Source organism: Artemia franciscana, chromosome 1 (assembly GCF_032884065.1).
Source record: "Artemia franciscana chromosome 1, ASM3288406v1, whole genome shotgun sequence".
Taxonomy (NCBI): Eukaryota; Metazoa; Arthropoda; class Branchiopoda; order Anostraca; family Artemiidae; genus Artemia; species Artemia franciscana.
This window is the reverse complement of record NC_088863.1, coordinates 30,827,507-30,839,222: the sequence shown is the minus strand read 5'-3', so window position 1 is coordinate 30,839,222 and position 11,716 is coordinate 30,827,507. Positions and strand designations below refer to the sequence as shown.

General features: G+C 34.7%; 1 protein-coding gene across 3 annotated transcripts in view; it reads left to right on the top strand.

The window, feature by feature from the left end:
* Nucleotides 1-9,519: 9,519 nt before the first annotated feature.
* The window catches only part of LOC136028448 (alpha-sarcoglycan-like), a 72,975-nt gene continuing 70,778 nt past the window's right edge, over nt 9,520-11,716 (top strand). Inside the window, exon 1 of one of the 3 annotated variants that reach the window (XM_065706291.1) lies at nt 9,520-9,720. In XM_065706291.1, coding sequence (XP_065562363.1) covers nt 9,573-9,720 — 148 coding nt within the window. In that variant the 5' untranslated portion in view covers nt 9,520-9,572. The remainder of the gene's footprint in view (nt 9,721-11,716) is intronic. The other 2 variants (XM_065706301.1, XM_065706297.1) reach the window with 2 other exon arrangements.

Genomic DNA, 11,716 nt, shown 5'->3' with positions numbered 1-11,716 from the left:
CTCTACATCCAGCTAGACAGCGCTTTATTTAGTTTTTTTAATCCTAAAAAACTAATCTTAGAAAAGAAAGCATAGAGCAATATTAAAAAGCGATACTTATACTTATGTGGACCACACCAAGGATAGCCTTGGGTGTGGTATGTCGAATATTATATGAAGCATCAAACGTTAAGCATTAAATAGGAAAACACCTGAAAAGTTAAGTACCAAAGCATCTATTGTGACCCAAGTACGTACAAAATAAATAAAACATAAGCAACATTACAAATAAAGAAACATAAATATTATCGTGCAATCCAGAACACACTAGAGAAGTGAAGTAAGGTCAATTCTTATGAAATATACCAATAAACAAGATGACAAAACATAGTACTTTGGTAAAAAAAAAATATGGAAACTACAACAAAGAATTATGTAAAGCAGGGCGCCTAGAACGCATTATATTAAATGCCTAATATACCTAACCTAATCAAAATACCTACTCTATTAAGTAAATATTTAGTTGAAAAATAACTACAACTTAGTATTTCCTCTGAGCGTCAGCGCATTGTCTCCGAACACAGTTAGCTATAAACCGGTCTCATAGCAGCAGAGCATTTTTTTCGAGTGTGTTCTGGATTGTACGGTAGTCCGAAACATATATTGAATACTTTAACTAGAGAACTCTGAGAACTACTACAGAACTAGAACAGACTGAGAACTACATCTTTCTTGTTTTGACCTTCTTGTTCTTCAAATCACCTTAAGCCATCGTCAAGGCTATAGATTTGATCTAGCCGGTGCTTATAAGACTCTCATTGATCTTGTTGTCTTCAGGGATGTATGTGGCGGGAGCACCCTAGCCTTAGCTTTGGAGCAAGAAGGCATGTTATGTACTTTCTGGTCACTTGGTTGTCAATATGTTCTTGGTGCCTTGAAAGATTCTTCCAGGGGGCTACGATTTCAATTGTCGTCACTGGGAGGGCTGACCTTTTTTGATGACTCTTTGGAAGGTTCAAGTACCTTTGGCACCTTCGTGTCTATCAACGATGGCATGTAATTTAACCGGTAGGTACACTCATTGGTACTGTATTTGGGTCATATAAACTTCTTATTCCGCCGGTACATCACTCAATCTTCTGTCAGCACCGGTCACCGAAGGGTTACTCGAGTCATTGCATATACTTGTTACTGTGGCCTTGATTCATCTTTCGTTTGACTATCCATTTTTATCCAGCAATACTGGTTAACCAGGTATTAATGGCTTGATCAGTCCAGTTTTATTATGCCATTCCGGTTGACCAGAATGGCTTCACATAAATAAATATGGACCCCTGGAGCATAGAGCATATACCAAAGCTGAAAATTTTTGGACCCACTGTCAGCACTGGTCACCGAAGGGTTACTCGAGTCATTGCATATACTTGTTACTGTGGCCTTGATTCATCTTTCGTTTGACTATCCATTTTTATCAAGCAATACTGGTTAACCAGGTATTAATGGCTTGATCAGTTCAGTTTTATTAACCCATTCCGGTTGACCAGAATGGCTTCACATAAATAAATATGGACCCCAGCATAGAGCATATACCAAAGCTGAAAATTTTTGGACCCACGGGTTCCAAGAGAAGTAAAAAAAGAACTAATAAAAAATATGATACTATTCAAAAATTAAGCGCCATCTTGATACCCGAAGATATAAATTGGGAACAACCCAATTTTCTGACAAAACTTAAAGACTTTAAGAAAATCTCAGTACAGATTACCAAATATTCCAAACAGAAGGATAGTTTACGTATTTCATTGAATTAGTAAGTTAGGGATTTTCAAATTTGAAAGTTAATTTGAAAGTCAGGGATTTTAAAAGCAAAAAATCTTGAAGCCTGCTCGGGTGTAGATACCTGTCTATAAAATGTTAAGCGAAATTCAGCGCTTTCAACTATTTGGAAACTTCCCAAGCAAAGCTACTATAGACTACCAAATCTCAGTTAATCGAGCCAAAAAAAAAACTGATCAAAATTTCCAAGTTCCGACCTTATCTACCACGCTAAAGTATACCACCCGGTGGCTCAACAGATTTGTTGCTATGCACTTCGACCCGAAACGGGCCTTTGATAACCTGTTTGCATCTTTGTGATTGGATCTCCTTATGATTATAATGCATGATTGGAGGCATAAAGAGGGTCAGCGACTGTACCAGCCCCCCTTTGTCAACACCCTTATGGTAATGTCGTTTCTTAACGGAGATTTCTGCAATGTTTGCATTTTGAACTTAACAACGAAAACTTTTTTTTTACTGAAAAACAATTTAAAAAGAACTAATTTCGGTTTTTAAGATAATTAAAGGTGTCCTGTGGCGGTGCAGTGGATTTGACCTTAGCTTGGTAATACGGGACCCAGAGATCGAATCATGCTGCAGCAATACACTGCAGGGCCGACGCAGGGACCTTAGTAGTCAAGAAGCGTCGTTAATCTGATACAATACAATACAAGATACTTAAAGGTTCTTTTTAAAGAAAGCCTACATAAAACCGAAATTACTTAATGGTATAATTGCTTTTTAAAGAAATCCTGCACATAAAAACGAAATTCCAGGATGGTTGAAGAGCTTAATACGAAGAAAAAAAGAACAGAAAGCACCTCACTTGGAGTGTTCAAGCCAAAAAAGGGGGAATTTTCCAACAAAGACCGACCTTACCAAAATATTTACGTTGTATTCTTGCGTCACAAACTCCAAGGAATGAGAGTCCAGAATAAAATGTTGCATCGATTGAGAGAGATGATGTCCAAGGACTAAAGATAACAACATCAGGGAGACAGCTGGATTGTAATTAGCTCAGCCATTCCACGAGTTTTTCTGGATATTCCATATCTAAGAATTACGAGACTAAGGTCATACAGCATATGCTAGTAAATAGTTTAACTTATAATATCATAGTTTGACTATTAGTAAATAGTCTTTATATTAGTAATACTTTATAGGCTAGTATAATTTACCAAATATCATGTTTGGAAAGAACATCAATTGAAAAATGAAATGATACTACCCTTTTGTTAGGATATTTTACTGTTACTTTCAGAAAAATTAAGAAAATCTCAGAACAGATTACCAAATATTCCAAACAGAAGGATAGTTTAAGTATATCATTAAATTAGTAAGTTTCGCAACCTTTCATATACGGCACAATTTCTGTTTGTTTTAAGTTCTTATGTCGCTCCTTACTTTCAGTTAATAAAACTTTTTTTTATTTAATTTCTGAACGTCTTCAAATTAAGGCAGGTTCTGATTTTAGCTCACTGTATATGAATAATTAAAACAAAATTTGCGTATTAATTAAACTCTTTTTGGCTAAAGGGCTCCCTCTAAGTTTTGGTCGGACGATTTTGAGAAAAAGGGCGAGGGAGGGGGCCTAGTTACCCTCCAATTTTTGTTGGCTATTCAAAAGGCCACTAGAATTTTTAATTTTGTTTACGAATATTTCTGTTAGTAATAAATGTGCGTAACTGACAAATTAACTTACGTAACGAACTTCTATAGTCGTTTATTTTTATTATGTATATGAGGGGGTTCGCCCCCTCGGCAATACTTCGCTCTTTACATCAAAGTTCGAATTTTGTTCCAATTCTTTAAGAATAACCACTCAATGATAAAAGCCATTTAATTAGAATAAATGGCTCTTTTGAACTATTAAAAATACTTTAGCATAAAGAGCGAGATATTGAGGAGGAAACGAGCCCCCTCACATACTTAAATATCTCTGTTCATTTTAAGTTTTAATGCTGCTCCTTACTTTCAGTTGAAAAACTTGTTTTATTTCAGTCAGTTTTTCATTGTTTTTTAAATAACGCTGGAGAATCTAGCGCCCCCTTCATGGAAATTCTCTTCCCCTATGATTAATTCCTCCATGGAAAGATCATCTCACGTAACCCCCACCCAATGACTTCCCTACCACCAGAAACGCCCCTCACCCTGAAAATGTCAGTATACTCCAAATAAGCAATACTATATGTAAACAATGGGCAAAGTTCATAACTTGCAGCCCTTCCCCCCGAGACTGTGGGGGATTCATTCGTCCTCAAAGACATAGTTTTTATATTTTTCGACTATTCTGAACAAAATGGCTATCTCAAAATTATGATCCAGTGACTTTGGGGAAAACTGTGCGTGGGCGGGGGCCTAGTTGCACTCCAATTTTTCGGTCACTTGAAATAGACACTAGAACTTTTAATTCTCGTTAAAATGAGCCCTCTTGTAACATTTTAGGACCACTGGGTCGATACAATCACCCCGGGAAAAAAACAACAAAACGAATAAACAGGCATCTGTGATCTCTCTTCTGGCAAAAACAAATACGAAATTCCATATTTTTGTAGGTATTAGCTTTGGTTACTATTGACCCAGGCTGCTCCTTACGACAGTTCGTTACCACGAACTGTTTGATATTGTACTCTATCGTTTTTTTCTTTATAGATGGGTAATAAAGAACATTCATACTATCAAGAATATATTAGTTTCAACGTTTGGATATTGCAAACCCTAATATATGCCAAGGATTGAAATGGAGGAGGGGAAGGAGAAGTAAGAACACCGTTATGAATTTCAACCCTCTTCTACTTCTTTAAAATTCACAAGCTAAAGTCTAAAAATCTAACTACAGTGTTCTTTTAAATTAGTGTGATAATTCATACTATAGCATAAGTTGCGTTGATCCACAGTCCTTTAGTTGAATGTAAATTCCAGGTGATACTTTTACTTTTTTTTTTCTTTTTTAAATATGTATTTCTCTTCGGTTTCTTGTCAATACTTAAAATACCATTTCTATTATCCTACAATAATTTTTAAAGTGACTACTAATTTTAAGTGTGAAGGTAATTAACCCTTTTCTTGGCAAAATAATCATGTATACCCGAATATAAGAAGTTAGGAAGAAATATTCAATACCTCAGATGCATAACCCAGTGACGGAACATTATTACTGAGCACTGCTGTGAATCAAGCTCCTGGACGCGCAATAGGTTTGGTGTTTTCAAGATCCGGTGAATCCAAGATCTTAAATTTATTTCGCAAGAGTGAAGAAGATGTTATAGGCAAGCTTTATCTTAAGGAACTTTCAGAAACAAAATGGTCCTCCAGATCGGACTCACTTGAAGCTGTATTGAGCGTTCTTCTGATAATTGAAGCACAGCTGAGGGAAATGATAAATTCAGATACCCTTTATGCCAAAATCAAATCGAAGTCCGATGGACTCAGTGCCTTTACTCGTTTCGAGTTTATTGCATAACTGATGTTTATGAGGACATTATTTTCACGAAACAGTCTCTAATTCGTAAACTACAAGCTATGGAGCTGGATGTTGTCGACGCGTGTGGCATGATGAACGCCATGATAGTTGTCATCAAAGAGTATGAAAAATATTAGTTAACTCACTGGTCAGATTACAGCATCGATTAGTACAGCAAAAAGATTAATTTTGGGAGAAGATGGATGTGATGAAAATAGCTTGTCAGATCTAGGGTTCCGATTGTGGTTAGAGAGCGAGCATAGACGAATTCACCGTCAGCAGTGGCGTCATAAAAGATCCATTGACGAAGAGAGGAAAATCGAAGTGTTTTTACGAACCCTTTAAATCTATATATATATATATAAATAAGTTGTTTCTTTGTGTGTCTGTCTGTCTGTCCGCATATGACGTCTGAATTATTTCATCATACGAATGTATTCAAGCCGAAGTAGCTGAGTTAGTAAAGCGTTATGTTCCAGGTTCTAGGTCCGAGAGGTTCCAGGTTCGAACCTTGGCTTTAGAAAAATACAAAAAAATACAAAAGAAGAAAAAAACTAAAAAAGGTAAAAACTACAAAAAAAACTAAAAAGAAAATACTAATAAAACTAAAAAAGCTAAAAACTGAAAAAGAAGAAAAAAAACAAAAAAGAAGGAAAAAACTGAAAAATAAAGGAGAAAAAAAAGCAAAAAAAGGTAAATGTATTCAAGCCGAAGTAGCTGAGTTGGTAAAGCGTAATGTTCCAGGTTCTAGGCCTGAGAGGTTCCAGGTTCGAACCTTGGCTTTAGCATTAATACAAAGAAGAAAAATAACTAAAAAAGGTAAAAACTACAAAAAAACTAAAAAGAAAATCAAAAAAAATTAAAAAAGCTAAAAAACTAAAAAAAACTAAAAAAGGGTAAAAACTACAAAAAAAGTAACAAGAAAAAAAAACTAAAAACTAATAAAAAAACTAAAAAATACTAGAAACTGAAAAAGAAAAAATAACTAAAAAAAGGAAAAAAACTGAAAAATAAAGAAGAAAAATAAAACTAAAAAAACTAAAAAAAAACTAAAAGGGTAAAAACTACAAAAAAAACTAAAAAGAAAAAAGAAAAAAAAATAAAAAAGCTAAAAAAGGTAAAAACCAAAAAAAAAAAACTAAAAAGAAATAATGGAAAAAAACAAAAAAATTATATCATCATATGCCAAATCAAAAACGAATGTATTTACAGACCGGGAAACAGGGATTGTAAATGACGACCGGGACACTCAAAGAGAAATTACAGACTGGGACAACGGGACACAAATGACAACCGGGACGTGTGTGTCGACTGCCGTCGTGTTTGTGTGTCGACTGACGTCATGTTCGTGTGTCGACTGACGTCATGTTTGTCGACTATAAATGAAGACTGGGACACAGGGACACAACTACAACGCGGACGCCGGGGGGCACAGGGGGGATATATAAATGACGATGGGGACACAGGGAATGTTTGATTAGCAATCACCATCAAAAAAGATCAAGGGCAATCATTAGAATAATGAGGTATTGATCTGAATACGGATTGTTTTTCCCATGGACAATTATATGTTGCATGTTCAAGGGTCGGTAAACCTGACAATCTATTTATATGTACAGACAATGGGACAGCGAAGAATGTTGTATATTCGCAAGTTTTACGTAGTGAAAAACATATATATCTATATATATAAAAATAAGTTGTTTGTGTGTTATGTCTGTCTGTCTGTCTGTCCGCATATGACGTCTGAATTATTTCATCATATACCAATTCAAAAACGAATGTACTCAAGCCGAAGTAGCTGAATTGGTAAAGCGTTATGTTCCAGATTTTAGGTCCGAGAGGTTCCAGGTTCGAACCTTGGCTTTAGCATTAATACAAAAGAAGAAAAAAAACTAGAAAAGGTAAAACTACAAAAAAAAACTAAAAAGAAAATACTAAAAGAACTAAAAAAAAGATAAAAAACTAAAAAAAAACTAAAAAAAAGTAAAAAACTAAAAAAGAGAAAAAACTAAAAAAAACTAAAAAAAGGTAAAAACTACAAAAAAAAGAAGAAAAAGACTAAAAACTAATAAAATAAAAAAACTAAAAAAAAAACTAAAAACTGAAAAAGGAAAAAAACTAAAAATAGGAAAAACCTGAAAAATAAAGGAGAAAAAGAAAACTAAAAAAATAAAAATAAATACAAAAAACGGAAAAAGGTAAAAATTACAAAAAAAAAACTAAAAAGAAAAAAAAAACTGAAAAGGCTAGAAAAAAAGGTTAAAAACCTAAAAAAAAAATAAAAAGAAAAAAGGAACTATAAATGACAACTGGGACACAGGGACACAACTTGAACGGGGATACCGGGGAGCACAGGGGGGATATATAAATGACGACGGGGACACAGGGAATGTTTTATTAGCAATCACCATCAACAAAGCTCAAGGGCAATCATTAGAATAATGAGGTATAGATCTGAATACGGATTGTTTTTCCCATGGACAATTATTTGTTGCATGTTCAAGAGTCGGTAAACCTGACAATGTATTTATATGTGCAGACAATGGGATATATATGTTTTTAACTACGTAAAACTTGCGAATATACAACATTCTTCGCTGTCCCAATGTCTGTACATATAAATAGATTGTCAGGTTTACCGACTCTTGTACATGCAACATATAGCCTTCCATGGGAAAAACAATCCGTATTCAGATCTATACCTCATTATTCTAATGATTGCCCTTGAGTTTTGTTGATGGTGATTGCTAATCAGACATTCCCTGTGTCCCAATCGTCATTTATATATCCCCCTGTGCCCCCCGGTATCCCCGTTGTAGTTGCGTCCCTGTGTCCCAGTCGTCATTTATAGTCGACAAATATGACGTCTATTTGTAGACGTCATGTCTTTGACGTCTACAAATAGAATTATAATATTCTAAACGTCTTATAACGTCTATATTTGAATTACAAACATTGAGGTCTAGTAATTTTATATATATCATGAAAAGAGAAATCACCAATGCAACAGCACAAAAAAAAGAAAAAAAAAGAGACAGAAGGAGAAAAGGAAGACTGTTTTCCTAAATTAGTGATTAATATAGACCAGCACTTGAATGAGGCCTTAACCCTACTCATCCATACAATCACATAGGTCAAACAGCATAGCCATACACAATCAACCATAAAGAATAATCCATGGACAGGCAGTCATGTCGTCAATAAGTATAAATCGTCATTTACCAAACAATAGAAAAAATAATAAAGGCAAATAATTCAGAGGCAACAACCCAACACAAGGGCTCATCAGGAGAATACACTGGCCTATTTAAGGTTTCGCCACTTTGGTTTTAATAAAAACCATGTAATGGGTGTTTTAGTAAGCAAATGGTATAATATCGTGAACGGTAAAATTTGGGGAATACTATTGTTATATATTAGATTACTTCTTATGTTTATCTCTTTAAAGCCTATTTTTGGAAAGTAATTAGAGTAAAACTACTATTGTGGTGAGAATGTTCTTAAACCAAAGAAGCATATGAGAATGTCTGTTTTATCTTTTCTGAGGCGGCAATACTCTTTAAATGTAGCATTTTCATCTTCTAGAGTGTGTCCTGAGTTTTTAGAATCTCTTTGAGAATGGAACAGGAAACCGGGACTGTAGACAAATACTTCTTTCCCTTAATTTCTTTTTTAAGATAGGTAAATCAAAAATTCAGATAATAGAAAAATGAGACAAGAAATGATAATATATTCAGCTTTTCTTGAGAAAGTGGTGGAAAAAGAAGGTAAAAAATGATGAAGAGATTTTAAATCTGGGTTCGAACAGAAAAGTATAGATACTTCTTTTTCCTGTTTTCTAAAAAAAACGGATAGTCTAAACAAGCTATTACAAACAAAAACAGATAAGAATACTGGTAATTGGTCGAGAAGTTTTAGATTAATTTTAAGGGCTATATTTATTTCTTTTATTTGAAGGGGAGGGAGGTCCAGGGGTATCACTTTACTTTGTCCCTTTCCACCAGCTTTGCGCAACTTGCAGGGTAATATCTACCACTTCAAAAAGACAATCTTTAGTGATAAGAAGTTTGTACGCAAAACTGGTAAGAAATCAATTAGAAGGTATAAAGGCACTGTACAGGCATCCAAATTCACCGCAAATTTTGTCCTGTTACTGTATGAAGAATCCCGCAACTACGCGGCTTTTTGACTCAATTGACACCGCTTTACGATGCTGATATCGTATTGAACGCTGACAGTCGCCAACTTAAGAATATAAAGAAGAAATACAAAATCAAAATAGGCCTAAAATAAATAAAATAAATAGAATATGCAAAGGGAATATTTGTGCTACTATTTAATTGCTTTCTTTGCCCTACAGATAAAATCAGCAGTGGCATTTACAGTTCATGAAGTGTATCTGAGTGCTGGTGAAGTTTTTAATGTGAAATTATCAACCGACCTGTTTAACCTTACAGGTAGGCCTAAGCTAGCCTAGAGTTTGATTACACATATAAGTTAATTTGGGTATATTTCTGGTAAAATTCTTGTTTAGCTACTTTTTGCTATCTTGAAGAGTGGTTTGGTTAGGAAAATGAAATTTTCTGGAATGGGTCTACAGACTAAAGTAGGCCTATTTCTTGGGAAGATATTTTGAGAAGGTATGTACCTCTACTCCTTCTCCCTCTAGAGGGCCCTGGGTAAAATTCTCTTTAATTGACTTCTTGCTATCTTAGAAAGGGTTTAGGTTAGGAAAATGAAACTTTCAGGGATGGGTCTACAGGCTAAAGCATGTCCTGGGAAGGTATTTTAAAGCACCCACCTCCACTCCTTCTCCCTCTAGAGGGCCCTGAAATTTGCCTACATGACAGGTAAACATTGACCTATTGAAATTTTGACAAAACAACATTTTACCTTAATTTTCAGTTGCTAGTTGCTTTTTCTCTGCCCTTAGTTCTGAAAGTGCAATTCCTGTTATTTGAGTAGAATTTTGAGCCATATCAATGTTTTTTTTTACAAAATTATGGAAATGTCTTTGCATATCTTTAAAACCATTTAAAATAGAATTGAGCAAAGTTATGAAGCTGAAAACAATTTTGTTGTACTTCAATTAAGCAGAAGATCTATTTTGCCAGGTTTTACTTTTATAACACACATATTTTAAAGGTAATCAAAGGTCAGGGCCTATAGAGAGGGAAGGAGTGAAAGTAGTTGCTTCAAAATACCTTCCTGGGACATACTTTAGTCTGTAGATTCATCCCTGAAAGTTTCATTTTCCTAACCTAAACCCTTTCTGAGATAGCAAGAAGTCAATTAACTAGAATTTTACCAGGCCCTGACCTCTGATGACCTTTAAAAATCTTTGTGTTAAAAAAGTGAAAGCTTGGTAAATAGAATGGTAAAATTCTAGTTAATTGACTTCTTGCTATCTCAGAAAGGGTTTAGGTTAGGAAAATGAAACTTTCAGGGATGAATCTACAAACTAAAGTATGGCCTGGGAAGGTATTTTGAAGCAACTACCTCCACTCCTTCTCCCTCTAGAGGGCCATGACCTTTAAAAATATGTGTGTTATAAAAGTGGAACCTTTAAAGATATATCTTCTGCTTTATTGAAGTACAACAAAATTGTTTTCAGCTTCATAACTTTGCTCAATTCCATTTAATAAGGTTTTAAAGATATGCAAATATCTTCTCCTAAATTTTGAAAAAAAAACATTGATATGGCTCAAAATTCTACTCAAATAATAGGAATTGCATTTTCAGAACTAAAGGCAGAGAAAAAGCAACTAGTAACTGAAATTTAAGGTAAAATGTTGTCTTGTCAAAATTTTAATAGGTATAACCTGTTTTGTAGGCAAATTTCAGGGCCCTCTAGAGGGAGAAGGAGCAGAGGTGGGTACTTTAAAATATCTTCCCAGGACATACTATAGCCTGTATACACATCCCTGAAAGTTTCATTTTCCTAACCTAAACCCTTTCCAAGATAGCAAGAAGTCAACTAACTAGAATTTTACCAATAGAACTTCTGCTTACATCAAGCATAACAAAAATGTTTTCAGTTTCACATCTTTGCTCAAACCAAATTTATAAGGTTTCTAAGATCTGCAAATAAATTTCCAAAATTTTGAAAAATTGCATTGATATAGCTCTAAATTCTACTCTAATAACAGGAATTGAATTTCCAGAACTAAAATCAGAGAAAGAGCAGTTTTCTAGCAGTTTACAAGAAGTAGTTGTGTCTCTTCCTTCAGTAGACTAGGGTGGGGAGTTTGAGGGACACAGGGCATTCCTCATCCAGCTTGACTTGCAAAGCTGATATAAGCTTTGTTACTTACCTTTGGACACTCTCAAGTGCTCTACTGTCCATTTTACGTTGGGGAGTCTAGGGTTATTCCTAATTCAGGGTGTGGACATACAATAGCTTTGTGCAACTTTTTGACCACACACAGCCTCCTGGTGGTAAATGTTTGTTTT